At 39.4% G+C, this 16,519-nt stretch overlaps 1 protein-coding gene across 3 annotated transcripts in view; it reads right to left on the bottom strand.

Moving 5' to 3' along the window:
- The window catches only part of LOC138367908 (leukocyte elastase inhibitor-like), a 49,712-nt gene that overhangs the window by 10,267 nt on the left and 22,926 nt on the right, over positions 1-16,519 (bottom strand). For all 3 annotated transcript variants that reach the window (XM_069330196.1, XM_069330202.1, XM_069330189.1), the window contains 2 exons: positions 14,389-14,632; positions 8,265-8,518 (listed from right to left, as the gene is read on the bottom strand). In XM_069330196.1, the coding sequence (XP_069186297.1) occupies positions 8,265-8,518; positions 14,389-14,632 (498 nt within the window). The remainder of the gene's footprint in view (positions 1-8,264; positions 8,519-14,388; positions 14,633-16,519) is intronic.

Genomic DNA, 16,519 nt, shown 5'->3' with positions numbered 1-16,519 from the left:
ATAAGAAAAAAATTAGAGAAAATATATTAATTCAGGAAAACTTGGCTTATTAGGCAAATCGGGCCTTGCATAGTAGGCTGAGAAGTGCGTTCTGGCTACTAGGTACGACATATATATATATATATATATATATATATATATATATATATATATATATATATATATATATATATATATATGATTGACTTCGATATAGTTTTCCATGATATAGTTTTATCACTATATCATCATAACTTCACTATCCTTGGTGTTTAACACTTTGGTATCATATACCTGACAAACACGTCTGTATCACCATCAATGCTATATCATCTCAGTACTGTAACCTATCATTGCTGTATCACTATAGCTTCACTATCACCTCTATATATCACCATCACCTCAGGCCCCACACTTGGGGTCATATACTGACCATGTTGAGTAACAAATTGTTGGTGTCACCATATGACAGCTGTTGTCACTGTTATATCACCAACAGCTCACTATCACATAACACTGTCACTGCTACACCAACATCATTTCTCTTTTACCGCATTATCACCTCACACTGATATATTTCCTCCTTACATTCACTGTTATATCACTATTATTGCTACAGTACCACTACCGCACCATCACTACTATATCACCATCACTGTCATATCACCATCACCTCACTACCACTACTATACTACCATCACTTCACTATCACTGCTATAGTGATATATAAAACTATATACCTGGAAACCCACTTCGGCTAATGATTGGCCGAAGTGGGTTTCCAGGCTTGTGCGTCTTGACATTTCCATACGCATATCCAGGTTTATATTCCCCAATGATCTTTGGCAGGTGGAGTCCGGATTTCTTGGCGTTCACAGTTTCGATCAGTTTGTTGACCTTTGCTTTTAATTCAGCTGTAGTGTCCTTCGTTACCCTTTGGAACTTAGTTTGGTCAGAGAGTATGATGTTCATTTTCGCCAGATATTCGTCTTTTTTAAGAATGACATATATTGGCGACTTGTCACCTCTCCTGACAACTATCTCCTTGTTCTCACGAAGGCTTTTAGCTGCCGCTTTAAGCTCGGGGGACAGTATGGTGCTTCTGTAGTTGCCTCGATTCTTTCCTCCTTCTGCAATAAGTTCTGCTTGTAAGGTATCTTTGGTAGTGACCTTCTTTTGTGTCTCGAGGTCGAATATGTCGTTCAACAGAATTTCCAACTCTACTTTCCGGGCCATCTCACTCGGTCTGGACATGTATAAGCAAGTAGATGAGGTCGCCATGGGTTCTCCCCTAGGTGTCCTGTTTGCAAACTTCTACATGGGTACCATCGAGCAAAAAGTCTTAGTCGACATGAACTTGAAACCGGCCATATACTGCAGGTATGTAGACGACATTTTTACACAGGTACCTGATGTCAGACATCTGCAGGAGCTGAAGGAGGCATTTGAGCAGAGTTCCGTGCTGCGTTTCACTTACGAGATGGAAAAGGATGGGAAGCTGCCCTTTCTAGATGTAACAGTCATGGAAAAGGGCGGAGGTTTCCACACTGCAGTCTACACTAAGGAAACAAACATAGGAATGTGCCTAAATGCCAACAGCGACTGCCCAGACAGGTACAAGAGGAGTGTTGTTAACGCATATGTCGACCGTGCTCTCAGCCACAGCTCAGAATGGAAGCAAGTCGACGAAGAACTCTGTAGGGTAAGGCAGGTCCTAGTCAATAACGGCTTCTCCAATGGTTTCGTCGAAGACATCATAAGAAGGAAAGTGAAAAGCCATGCAACCTCTGAAGAGACAACTAACACAACACCTATACCCCCTATTACACTATTTTACAGGAACTTCTTTTCCACAGCTCATAAAACGGAGGAAAGGGTCCTGAAAGATATTGTTAATAGAAACGTTATCCCTACAGACAAAAATCAGAGGATACAACTGACGATTTACTATAAAACCAGAAAAACGGCCAGCCTACTCATGAGAAACTCTCCAGACACAAAACAGAACGCTTTAAAAGAGACTAACGTCGTCTATGCCTTCAAATGCCCACTTGGGGACTGTAAGCTCCAAAAAACCCAGTATATAGGCAAGACAACAACATCTCTTTCTAGGCGTTTAACGATGCATAAGCAACAGGGCTCCATTAAGGAACATATAATCTCTTCCCACAACCAAACCATCGCCAGAGAAATCCTAGTAAACAACACAGAAATCATCGATAGATACAGCGATAGCAGGCGGCTTGACGTTTGCGAGGCACTACACATCAAGAAGTCAACACCAGCAATCAACAGCCAATTATTGCACAACTATATTCTACCCACCTCAAGACTCCGCTCCAATATAGAAGCATCAAGAAATATGGACCAATAGGCTTTCTACAAACACTTCTATTCAATATCCATTGTTTCGTGTTCTGTCTTGTGTTGATGAAATTAATACCCTATTAATACCCTTGTTCTGTCTTGTGTTGATGAAATTAATACCCTATTAATACCACATTTTGTTCTGTCTTGTGTTAATGCCACATCACCCCTTCCACCTCACTCAAATGTAGATATAAAATCGGAGATACGTAAGTTCTATTCAGTTGTGTATTTGTGAACTAAAGTCTTTGAAAATGTAATAAGTTTTACGAAACGCGCCCGTGTCGCGTCAGACTAGAAATAAAAATGAATTTTGGAGAATTGATTTTTGATTTACCTCCAACAGTGAAGCGTAATGTACGAAAGATTGAGAGAATTAGTGTTAGAATTATTAATCTTACTTTTTCGGTCATATTTAATAATATATGTCTACAGGAAAGACTGCTACCAAAATATACTAATATTAAAGCGCACGACCCAGCAGCAAGGAATCAAGCCTTCACGATAAAATATCTCCAGGATCTGATTCGTGATCAGATATACAAGGCAGAGAATGAAATCAAAGACAACAAAACGCAACTACTTCATGCTACAAACGAGTGGAGAAATAGCAACATCGACGATAGTATCCGTACCCGCATTGAACAACACCTCGACATCCTCACAGACCAACATCACCTCAGCACTGAAACAAGGATTATCAAGAAACTAACAACATTATATGGAGGACCTATGGCAATTCCACGACCAAGAGATGGCTTCCTGAACCTTGCAGGAATTAACCTCACTGAGGACCAAGTCACTCTCCTAAATCTGGGCATAAACTGTCATGTTATGTCCAGACCGAGTGAGATGGCCCGGAAAGTAGAGTTGGAAATTCTGTTGGACGACATATTCGACCTCGAGACACAAAAGAAGGTCACTACCAAAGATACCTTACAAGCAGAACTTATTGCAGAAGGAGGAAAGAATCGAGGCAACTACAGAAGCACCATACTGTCCCCCGAGCTTAAAGCGGCAGCTAAAAGCCTTCGTGAGAACAAGGAGATAGTTGTCAGGAGAGGTGACAAGTCGCCAATATATGTCATTCTTAAAAAAGACGAATATCTGGCGAAAATGAACATCATACTCTCTGACCAAACTAAGTTCCAAAGGGTAACGAAGGACACTACAGCCGAATTAAAAGCAAAGGTCAACAAACTGATCGAAACTGTGAACGCCAAGAAATCCGGACTCCACCTGCCAAAGATCATTGGGGAATATAAACCTGGATATGCGTATGGAAATGTCAAGACGCACAAGCCTGGAAACCCACTTCGGCCAATCATTAGCCCGATACCCACACCCACGTACAGACTGGCGAAGCGACTCAACGGCCTGCTGACTCCTTATGTTCCTTGCGCCTTCAGCCTGAAGTCTCCAAAGGAATTTGTTGACTTACTGCGGGGCACACGGGCCACAGGGATAAGAGCCTCGTTGGACGTAGAATCGCTGTTTACCAACGTACCTGTGGACGAGACAATCGGAATGATAGCCGACAGAGTGTATCGTGATCCAGCCTGTACTCCTCTTGACATACCAGAAAATATTCTGAGGAAACTACTCCAAGCTTGTACTAAAGAGGCACCCTTCTTGAGCCCGGATGGGCACATGTATAAGCAAGTAGATGGGGTCGCCATGGGTTCTCCCCTAGGTGTCCTGTTTGCAAACTTCTACATGGGTACCATCGAGCAAAAAGTCTTAGTCGACATGAACTTGAAACCGGCCATATACTGCAGGTATGTTGACGACATTTTTACACAGGTACCTGATGTCAGACATCTGCAGGAGCTGAAGGAGGCATTTGAGCAGAGTTCCGTGCTGCGTTTCACTTACGAGATGGAAAAGGATGGGAAGCTGCCCTTTCTAGATGTAACAGTCATGGAAAAGGGCGGAGGTTTCCACACTGCAGTCTACACTAAGGAAACAAACATAGGAATGTGCCTAAATGCCAACAGCGACTGCCCAGACAGGTACAAGAGGAGTGTTGTTAACGCATATGTCGACCGTGCTCTCAGCCACAGCTCAGAATGGAAGCAAGTCGACGAAGAACTCTGTAGGGTAAGGCAGGTCCTAGTCAATAACGGCTTCTCCAATGGTTTCGTCGAAGACATCATAAGAAGGAAAGTGAAAAGTCATGCAACCTCTGAAGAGACAACTAACACAACACCTATACCCCCTATTAGACTATTTTACAGGAACTTCTTTTCCACAGCTCATAAAATGGAGGAAAGGGTCCTGAAAGATATTGTTAATAGAAACGTTATCCCTACAGACAAAAATCAGAGGATACAACTGACGATTTACTATAAAACCAGAAAACGGCCAGCCTACTCATGAGAAACTCTCCAGACACAAAACAGAACGCTTTAAAAGAGACTAACGTCGTCTATGCCTTCAAATGCCCACTTGGGACTGTAAGCTCCAAAAAACCCAGTATATAGGCAAGACAACAACATCTCTTTCTAGGCGTTTAACGATGCATAAGCAACAGGGCTCCATTAAGGAACATATAATCTCTTCCCACAACCAAACCATCGCCAGAGAAATCCTAGTAAACAACACAGAAATCATCGATAGATACAGCGATAGCAGGCGGCTTGACGTTTGCGAGGCACTACACATCAAGAAGTCAACACCAGCAATCAACAGCCAATTATTGCACAACTATATTCTACCCACCTCAAGACTCCACTCCAATATAGAAGCATCAAGAAATATGGACCAATAGGCTTTCTACAAACACTTCTATTCAATATCCATTGTTTCGTGTTCTGTCTTGTGTTGATGAAATTAATACCCTATTAATACCCTTGTTCTGTCTTGTGTTGATGAAATTAATACCCTATTAATACCACATTTTGTTCTGTCTTGTGTTAATGCCACATCACCCCTTCCACCTCACTCAAATGTAGATATAAAATCGGAGATACGTAAGTTCTATTCAGTTGTGTATTTGTGAACTAAAGTCTTTGAAAATGTAATAAGTTTTATGAAACGCGCCCGTGTCGCGTCAGACTAGAAATAAAAATGAATTTTGGAGAATTGATTTTTGATTTACCTCCAACAGTGAAGCGTAATGTACGAAAGATTGAGAAAATTCGTGTTAGAATTATTAATCTTACTTTTTCGGTCATATTTAATACTATATATATATATATATATATATATATATATATATATATATATATATATATATATATATATATATATATATATATATATATATATATATATATATATATATATATATATATATATATATATATATATATATATATAAATATATATATATATATATATATATAAATATATATATAAATATATATATATATATATATATATATATATATATATATATATATATATATATATATATATATATATATATAAATATATATATATATAAATATATATATATATATATATATATATATATATATAAATATATATATATATATATATATATATATATATATATATATATATATATATATATATATATATATATATATATATATATATATTAGTATATTTTGGTAGCAGTCTTTCCTGTAGACATATATTATTAAATATGACCGAAAAAGTAAGATTAATAATTCTAACACGAATTTTCTCGATCTTTCGAACGTTTCTTTTCACTGTTGGTGGTAATTCAAAAATATATTCTCCAAAATTCATTTTTATTTCTAGTCTGACGCGACACTTGAGCGCGTTTCGTAAAACTTATTACATTTTCAAAGACTTTAGTTTAAACATACACAACTGAATAGAACTTACACATCTCCGATTTGTTTATATCTACATTTGAGTGAGGTGGATGGGGTGAGGTGGCATTAATAGGGTATTAATTTCATCAACACAAGACAGAACACGAAACAATGGGTATTGAATGGAAGTGATTGTAGAAAGCCTATTGGTCCATATTTCTTGATGCTTCTATATTGGAGCGGAGTCTTGAGGTGGGTAGAATATAGTTGTGCATTAATTGACTGTTGATTGCTGGTGTTGACTTTTTAATGTGTAGTGCCTCGCAAACGTCAAGCCACCTGCTATCGCTGTATCTATCGATGTTTTCTGTGTTGTTTACTAGGATTTCTCTGGCGATGGTTTGGTTGTGGGAAGCGATTATATGTTCCTTAATGGAGCCCTGTTGCTTATGCATCGTTAAACGCCTAGAAAGAGATGTTGTTGTCTTGCCTATATACTGGGTTTTTTGGAGCTTACAGTCCAATACAGACCAATAGGCTTTCTACAATCACTTCCATTCAATACCCATTGTTTCGTGTTCTGTCTTGTGTTGATGAAATTAATACCATATTAATGCCACCTCACCCTATCCACCTCACTCAAATGTAGATATAAACAAATCGGAGATGTGTAAGTTCTATTCAGTTGTGTATGTGTAAACTAAAGTCTTTGAAAATGTAATAAGTTTTACGAAACGCGCTCAAGTGTCGCGTCAGACTAGAAATAAAAATGAAATTTGGAGAATTTATTTTTGAATTACCACCAACAGTGAAAAGAAATGTTCGAAAGATCGAGAAAATTCGTGTTAGAATTATTAATCTTACTTTTTCGGTCATATTTAATAATATATATATATATATATATATATATATATATATATATATATATATATATATATATATATATATATATATATATATATATGTTTAAGGCACAACTCTCCTAAACACGAGAGTGAAGTATACAACTTTAGAACACTTTCCCACCAGGAGACTCGAACCCTAGCCAGCACAGAAGCCTTCCAGCAACTGGCATAACAGGTACGCCTTAACCCACTCCACCACCTGCTCTTTTAAGGGTCTGAGCAGGTGGTGGAGTGGGTTAAGGCGTACCTGTTATGCCAGTTGCTGGAAGGCTTCAGTGCTGGCTAGGGTTCGAGTCTCCTGGTGGGAAAGTGTTCTAAAGTTGTATATATATGTATATATATATATATATATATATATATATATATATATATATATATATATATATATATATATATATATATATATATATATATATATATATATATATATATATATATGTCGTACCTTATAGCCAGAACGCACTTCTCAGCCTACTATTCAAGGCCCGATTTGCCTAATAAGCCAAGTTTTCATGAATTAATGTTTTTTCGTCTACCTAACCTACCTAACCTAACCTAACCTAGCTTTTTTTGGCTACCTAACCTAACCTTACCTATAAATATAGGTTAGGTTAGGTTAGGTAGGGTTGGTTAGGTTCGGTCATATATCTACGTTAATTTTAACTCCAATAAAAAAAAATTGACCTCATACATAGAGAAAAGGGTTGCTTTATCATTTCATAAGAAAAAAATTATAGTAAATATATTAATTCAGGAAAACTTGGCTTTTTAGGCAAATCGGGCCTTGAATAGTAGGCTGAGAAGTGAGTTCTGGCTACTAGGTACGACATATATATATATATATATATATATATATATATATATATATATATATATATATATATATATATATATATATATATATATATATATATATATATATATATATATATATATATATATATATATATATATATATATATATATATATATATATATATATATATATATATGCAATATTAGGCCTAGAAAAATTATGGTTTGGTTTTACGTATATTTGTTATTTACTCCTTAAATTAATAGTAGACAGCCTGGTGTAATGGTGCTCATTAGTTCTCTCGACCAAAACGTTACTTAAAGTACCTTCGCCTCAGGAGTCTGCGTTGCTAAAAACAATGTGTCATCTCCTTGTCTGTGTCACACTCACACTCACATTCCATAAATGTTTACCTTTACACTGACAACATTTATATAGAGATGCAAGTAAAACATCCTGACTACTCACCGCCTTAAGTTCCTCAGTGATTGTCTGCTCCAGTTTGAACCTTGGGAAGTGAAGATCTACTTCCTCCTCTTTCAGGTTGGTGAGGGCGTGGTGGAGGGTGTCTTGGGAGAGGCGCCGCAGCATGGCGTCCAGGGGCGTGGAGGTCTTGCCAGGGTCGCCACCGCGGGTGTTGTCAGGCAGCAACACCAACATGGACGCCGCCTTCCCCTTGTACGGCATCTCTAACACTGTCGCTCCCAGCTCACTCGAGAATCCTGCAACCACAGACCACTGTAACCAGTGTTAACACTATGGGATGTCACACTAGTCTACTGCAACCACAGTCCACTGTAACCAGTGTTAATTAACTCTGAGGGCTGTCACACTAGTCTCCTACAACCACAGTCCACTGTAACTGGTGTTTACTCTCAGGACTGTCACATTATATATATATATATATATATATATATATATATATATATATATATATATATATATATATATATGTCGTACCTAGTAGCCAGAACTCACTTTTCAGCCTACAATGCAAGGCCCGATTTGCCTAATAAGCCAAGTTTTCATGAATTAATATATTTTCTCTAATTTTTTTCTTATCAAATGATAAAGCAGCCCATTTCATTATGTAAGAGGTCAATTTTTTTTTATTTGAGTTAAAATTAACGAAGATATATGACCGAACCTAACCAACCCTACCTAACCTAACCTAACCTATCTTTATAGGTTAGGTTAGGTTAGGTAGCCGAAAAAGTTAGGTTAGGTTAGGTTAGGTAGGTTAGGTAGTCGAAAAGCAATTAATTCATGAAAACTTGGCTTATTAGGCAAATCGGGCCTTGCATAGTAGGCTCAGAAGTGAGTTCTGGCTACTAGGTACGACATATATATATATATATATATATATATATATATATATATATATATTTATATATATATATATATATATATATATATATATATATATATATATATATATATATATATATATATATATATATATATATATATATATATATATATATATATATATATATATATGTATATATCGGAGGGATGCTGTACTCCATGCGGTTCATAGTCATTTCCCATCCCTCTACCCTTTTGTACATTCATGCTACAGTATGGATCTTAAGCTACTTTTTGGCGAACATGAAATTGACTCGCGAGAAGGCGTCCAACAGGGTGACCCCCTTGCTCCTCTCCTTTTCTGCTTAGTCATCAAACAAGTCACAGAGGTCCTGTCCAGCGAGCTTAACATCTGGTTCTTGGATGATGGTACCCTAGCTGGTTCCCAAGACTCCCTCCTGGAGGACATCAGAAAAATCCAGGAGCAAGGTGCAGTTTTAGGTCTCACCCTGAACCCTTCTAAATGTGAAATAATATGTTCCAACCAGGGCATCGTAGAGAGAATAGATGGTCTTCTGCCAAATATCCATAAAACTAAACCTGAAGACAGCACACTCCTAGGAGCTCCCCTGGGGTTGAAAGCCATCGATGAGGTCCTTGATAAGAAAATCGCCGACCTTAAGAGGATGGATGGGAGGATTGAGGATATTGATGCTCATGATGCACTCTACTTCATCACCAGATGTCTGTCCCTCCCCAGGTTAACCTACTTTCTGAGGTGTTCACCATCTTACAGTAGCCAAAAACTAAGTGAGTATGACCGGTTACTGAAATCAATGCTAGAAAAAGCCCTTAACCTCTCTCTCGATTACCTACAGTGGAAACAAGCCTCTCTTCCCGTAAGACTTAGGGGCCTCTGATACTTGGGGATGTGAAGCTATCAGACTTGGGGATGTCTGATAGCTTCACAGTGACGACGTAGCGGCTGAGCCAATCCACCGGGAAGCAGTGAAAGAGATACTAATTGGGAATCCGTACGACTGCAGCCGAGAAGTAGGTTGGCAGCCGTAGTTGGGAGGAGAAGTTGACGGCTGGGAGACCGACTCCAACCCTACAAGACGTTAAGGAGGAGCACGGACCTGCGGAGGACAGAACACAGCGACGACGCGTTTATTTTGGGACGTTGATTGGGTTCCTGGAGGACACATCAGTGTGTGTGTGGGGGCGTTCCCTACACGAGGCGAGAGCCTGGACCAGGAGCAACAACTCAACTCTCACCGGAGGATAGGTGGAAGTAGGTGATTCTAGATTCCCTCCCAATTCCCCTTTAGTCAGCAATATATTTAGCCAGATTATCTTTCATGTCATGAGCAAGGCTCACTTATGTCCATGTCACAGTAAGGCACAGTAGTGCAGAGTGAGGCTGTATAGAGCACTCACGATATTTATTATATGTGGTGTGTGCAGGCACCTGGAATTACTGAAGAATTTATTGTGTCAATAATTTCTTTCATGTGTCTTTACTATGATAACTTAGAGAGAGAGAGTATATATATATATATAAGTGTACCAGTTATTGGTGTTAGGCTATGCCCAGTATATATATTATTACTATTATTGATATCTAGGATTTATCTATATATATATACATGCTTGTGTGTTGAATAATTGTTCATGTATGCAGTGATCAATTGAATATTCGCATACGAAAGGAATTACTGAGAACTCCAGTACTATATCTTGTTGCATTCGTTATCATCATGTGAAGTACAGTGTGTCACGCCATGATAGTGAATTATTATGTTCATTAATGTAGAAATGTTTGATTGAGCTCAAGATCAGTGCAGTGAATCATTTGCGTTCTATTGCCATTGTCGCAAATATTGTGTTGTGTGAACCTTTATTGATTCTTGAGAATTTAAAGAAACAGGCGCCTTTCGCCAACAAACAAGTGCAGTAAGAGATCACGCAGTGAGGGGGGAGCCGCCCAGCTGATTTTGATGTTGACGTGAGGGTGAGCATTGCCATCTTGGTGTGTTCCTGTTTATATGTGGAGATTGAGCGACTTTTGCATGAACTAGCTGTTTGCTTGTTGATATAAGAATATGATATATTGAGTTTTAAGTAAAATACCAAAATACCTCCGCATTTGTATCATCCCCTCCATATTTCTTGTGGCTATATAATACTTGAAAGGAGATAGAGTGATAGAAATAAATACCTGCCTGATATCAGATCTATTGAGTGTGCTCTTGCCACTGTTACCACAATTCCACAATACCACTGACGTGTTACTGGACACGGGAAACACCAGTTGGCGACCTTGTGGTTAGTAGTAGAGCCCTTGTCGGGACGGGCACACGGTTGAGAGAGCAAACTGCGTTCTCACTCATCTCTGGCTAAAAAGGCCGGCCAGGGATCGACTGGGATACTCTCCGGGCGTACAGTGGCCCCGTGAGGATTGAGTGAAGACCCGCAGGGCTACGGGGAGTGACCTTGTGTACACTGTGATATAGTAAGGAAGAGGGAACCCCGACAATATATATATATATATATAAATATATATATATATATATATATATATATATATATATATATATATATATATATATATATATATATTTATATATATTAACAATCTTTGGACAACACCCACCAGTGGACCTCGAACCCAGAAAGCACAACTACCTTCCAGTAGCTGCCATAACTAGTACGCCTTAACCCACTACACCATCAGACCCTACAAAAGAAGTAGAAACTTCGAGATATATATACACCTCAAATATCTCCACTTCCCGAGGGCACTAGACAAGTGATTACTATACGTTTTTTCATCAAGCCACTTTTGTAGGGTCTGATGGTGTAGTGGGTTAAGGCGTACTAGTTATGGCAGCTACTGGAAGGTAGTTGTGCTTTCTGGGTTCGAGGCCCACTGGTGGGTGTTGTCCAAAGATTGTTAATCTTCACTTGTGGTTTATGCAAGTATAGGCTTATAGCATGGACACGAGTTCTCTCACATTAACAGTGGCTTGATGAAAAAACGTATAGTAACTTCTCACTTGTCTAGTGCCCTCGGGAAGTGGAGATATTTGAGGTGTATATATATCTCGAAGTCTCTACTTCTTTTGTAGGGTCTGATGGTGTAGTGGGTTAAGGCGTACTAGTTATGGCAGCTACTGGAAGGTAGTTGTGCTTTCTGGGTTCGAGGCCCACTGGTGGGTGTTGTCCAAAGATTGTTAATCTTCACTTGTGGTTTATGCAAGTATAGGCTTATAGCATGGACACGAGTTCTCTCATATTAACAGTGGCTTGATGAAAAAACGCATAGTAACCTCTCACTTGTCTAGTGCCCTCGGGAAGTGGAGATATTTGAGGTGTATATATATCTCGAAGTCTCTACTTCTTTTGTAGGGTCTGATGGTGTAGTGGGTTAAGGTGTACTAGTTATGGCAGCTACTGGAAGGTAGTTGTGCTTTCTGGGTTCGAGGCCCACTGGTGGGTGTTGTCCAAAGATTGTTAATCTTCACTTGTGGTTTATGCAAGTATAGGCTTATATGTATATATATGTATATATATATATATATATATATATATATATATATATATATATATATATATATATATATATATATATATATATATATATATATGTCGTACCTAGTAGCCAGAACGCACTTCTCAGCCTACTATGCAAGGCCCGATTTGCCTAATAAGCCAAGTTTTCATGAATTAATATATTTTCTCTAATTTTTTTCTTATGAAATGATAAATCTACACATTTCATTACGTATGAGGTCAATTTATTTTTATTGGAGTTAAAATTAACGTAGATATATGACCGAACCTAACCAGCCCTACCTAACCTAACCTAACCTATCTCTATAGGTTAGGTTAGGTTAGGTAGCCGAAAAAGTTAGGTTAGGTTAGGTTAGGTAGGTTAGGTAGTCGAAAAACAATTAATTCATGAAAACTTGGCTTGTTAGGCAAATCGGGCCTTGAATAGTAGGCAGAGAAGTGCGTTCTGGCTACTAGGTACGACATATATATATATATATATATATATATATATATATATATATATATATATATATATATATATATATATATATATATATATATATATATATATATATATAACTTTAGAACACTTTCCCACCAGGAGACTCGAACCCTAGCCAGCACAGAAGCCTTCCAGCAACTGGCATAACAGGTACGCCTTAACTCGCTCAACAACTATAGGTTGTATACTTAACTCTCGTGTTTAGGAGAGTTGTGCCTTAATATATATATATATTAGTATATTTTGGTAGCAGTCTTTCCTGTAGACATATATTATTAAATATGACCGAAAAAGTAAGATTAATAATTCCAACACGAATTTTCTCGATCTTTCGTACATTCCTTTTCACTGTTGGTTGTAATTCAAAAATCAATTCTCCAAAATTCATTTTTATTGCTAGTCTGACGCGACACTTGAGCGCGTTTCGTAAAACTTATTACATTTTCAAAGACTTTAGTTTACACATACACAACTGAATAGAACTTACACATCTCCGATTTGTTTATATCTACATTTGAGTGAGGTGGATGGGGTGAGGAGGTATTAATAGGGTATTAATTTCATCAACACAAGACAGAACACAAAACAATGGGTATTGAATGGAAGCGATTGTAGAAAGCCTATTGGTCCATATTTCTTGATGCTTCTATATTGGAGCGGAGTCTTGAGGTGGGTAGAATATAGTTGTGCACAACTATATTCTACCCACCTCAAGACTCCGCTCCAATATAGAAGCATCAAGAAATATAGACCAATAGGCTTTCTACAATCACTTCTATTCAATACCCATTGTTTCGTGTTCTGTCTTGTGTTGATGAAATTAATACCCTATTAATACCACCTCACCCCATCCACCTCACTCAAATGTAGATATAAACAAATCGGAGATGTGTAAGTTCTATTCAGTTGTGTATGTGTAAACTAAAGTCTTTGAAAATGTAATAAGTTTTACGAAACGCGCTCAAGTGTCACGTCAGACTAGAAATAAACATGAATTTTGGAGAATTGATTTTTGAATTACCACCAACAGTGAAAAGGAATGTACGAAAGATCGAGAAAATTCGTGTTAGAATTATTAATCTTACTTTTTCGGTCATATTTAATATATATATATATATATATATATATATATATATATATATATATATATATATATATATATATATATATATATATATATATATACATATGCAATTACATATGCATATGCGTATATAACCTTACCAAATCTGAATTTTCGAAGTTGGGTCATCATGTCAACAAGGTTGTGTTGGCTCGGGGTGGTGAAGAACTTCTGCTTGGTTGTTTGGGTTAGGTTGAATTGACTCAACCAGAAACCTTTGAAGTAGACGGCGTTGACCAGCGCCATCAGTGTCGTGGCCACGTCGCTCTCTGTCACCACAGTTGGGATCTTGCCTCGCGTTGTTTTGTTCACGAACTGGTTGATTGTCGCAGCTGCTTTGGCCGCCTGTCAACATAACGATAAGATTAAGCTCAGTGCCTTTACGTGACTCTTCAATCCATCACATTATAAGCTGACAATTGTTCCTACCGACCTTTCAAGGGGGAGAGTTAGAGAAGTAACATAAAGAAGTTCTTTGGATTTTAAGAAAAAAGTTTTCTGAATCCAATTTCAGAGGATTGGAAGTTAACTGTTGTAGAGAATCTAAGCTCAGGTGTTCAGACAAGACCTTAGTGATAGTGCACAAGACACCATAACATGGTGGTGACCACAGCTCAGGTGTTCAGACAAGACCTTAGTGATAGTGCACAAGACACCATAACATGGTGGTGACCACAGCTCAGGTGTTCAGACAAGACCTTAGTGATAGTGCACAAGACACCATAACATGGTGGTGACCACAGCTCAGGTGTTCAGACAAGACCTTAGTGATAGTGCACAAGACACTATAACATGGTGGTGACCACAGCTCAGGTGTTCAGACAAGACCTTAGTGATAGTGCACAAGACACCATAACATGGTGGTGACCACAGCTCAGGTGTTCAGACAAGACCTTAGTGATAGTGCACAAGACACCATAACATGGTGGTGACCACAGCTCAGGTGTTCAGACAAGACCTTAGTGATAGTGCACAAGACACTATAACATGGTGGTGACCACAGCTCAGGTGTTCAGACAAGACCTTAGTGATAGTGCACAAGACACCATAACATGGTGGTGACCACAGCTCAGGTGTTCAGACAAGACCTTAGTGATAGTGCACAAGACACCATAACATGGTGGTGACCACAGCTCAGGTGTTCAGACAAGACCTTAGTGATGGTGCACAAGACACTATAACATGGTGTCGTGTGTCATCACGCTACCCTCCCCAAACATCGGGTGGGGTGATGATACACGACCATCACCATAACCCTACCCTCCTCCTCATACCATCACCCTACCCTCCCCCCTCATACCATCACCCTACCCTCCCCCTCATACCATCACCCTACCCTCCTCCTCATACCATCACCCTACCCTCCTCCTCACACCATCACCCTACCCTCCCCCTCATACCATCAACCTACCCTTCCCCTGACACAATCACCCTACCGTCCCCCTCACACCATCACCCTACCCTCCCTCTCACACCATCACCTTCCCCTGACGTAATAACCCTCCCTCCCCCACACTCCCTCTCTCTCTCCCTACCCCTCCCCCCTCACAGCATCACCCTACCCTCTCCCCTCTCTCCATCACCCTACCCTCTCCCCTCTCTCCATCACCCTACCCTACCCCGTCATACCCATCACCCTTCTTTCCCCTCACACCATCACCCTACCCTCCCCCTCTCACCTTTCACCCTACCCTCCCCCTCACACCCATCTCCCTACCATCCCCATCACCCTCTTCACCCTACCCTCCCCCTCACCCCATCACCCTACCCTCCCCCTTCACACCCATCACTTTACCCTCCCCCTTCACACCCATCACCCTACCCTCCCCTGTCACCCTCATCATCCTACCCTCCCTCCTCCCCCCATCACCCTACCCTCCCCCCTCACACCCAACACCCTACCCTCCCCTGTCACCCTCATCGCCCTACCCTCCCTCCTCCCCCATCACCCTACCCTACCCCTCCCCCCCTCACCCTACCCTACCCCTCCCCCCCCCTCACCCTACCCTCCCCCCTTCACACCCAACACCCTACCCACCCCCTCACACTCATCACCCTACCATCCCCCACCATCAAGTATCCTACCTTGCTCTCACACTGGTGACGAGTTTAGGAGATATTTTAGAAGTACTCTATTCTGCTGTCACACTGGTATCGAGGCCAGGAGATACTCTTGAAGTACTCTATTCTGCTGTCACACTGGTAACGAGGTCTTGAGAGACTCTGGCAGAA

The sequence above is a fragment of the Procambarus clarkii genome, chromosome 3 (genome assembly GCF_040958095.1).
Source record: "Procambarus clarkii isolate CNS0578487 chromosome 3, FALCON_Pclarkii_2.0, whole genome shotgun sequence".
NCBI lineage: Eukaryota > Metazoa > Arthropoda > Malacostraca > Decapoda > Cambaridae > Procambarus > Procambarus clarkii.
Note: the sequence above shows the minus strand (reverse complement) of the source record. Positions and strands in the feature narration are given on the sequence as shown.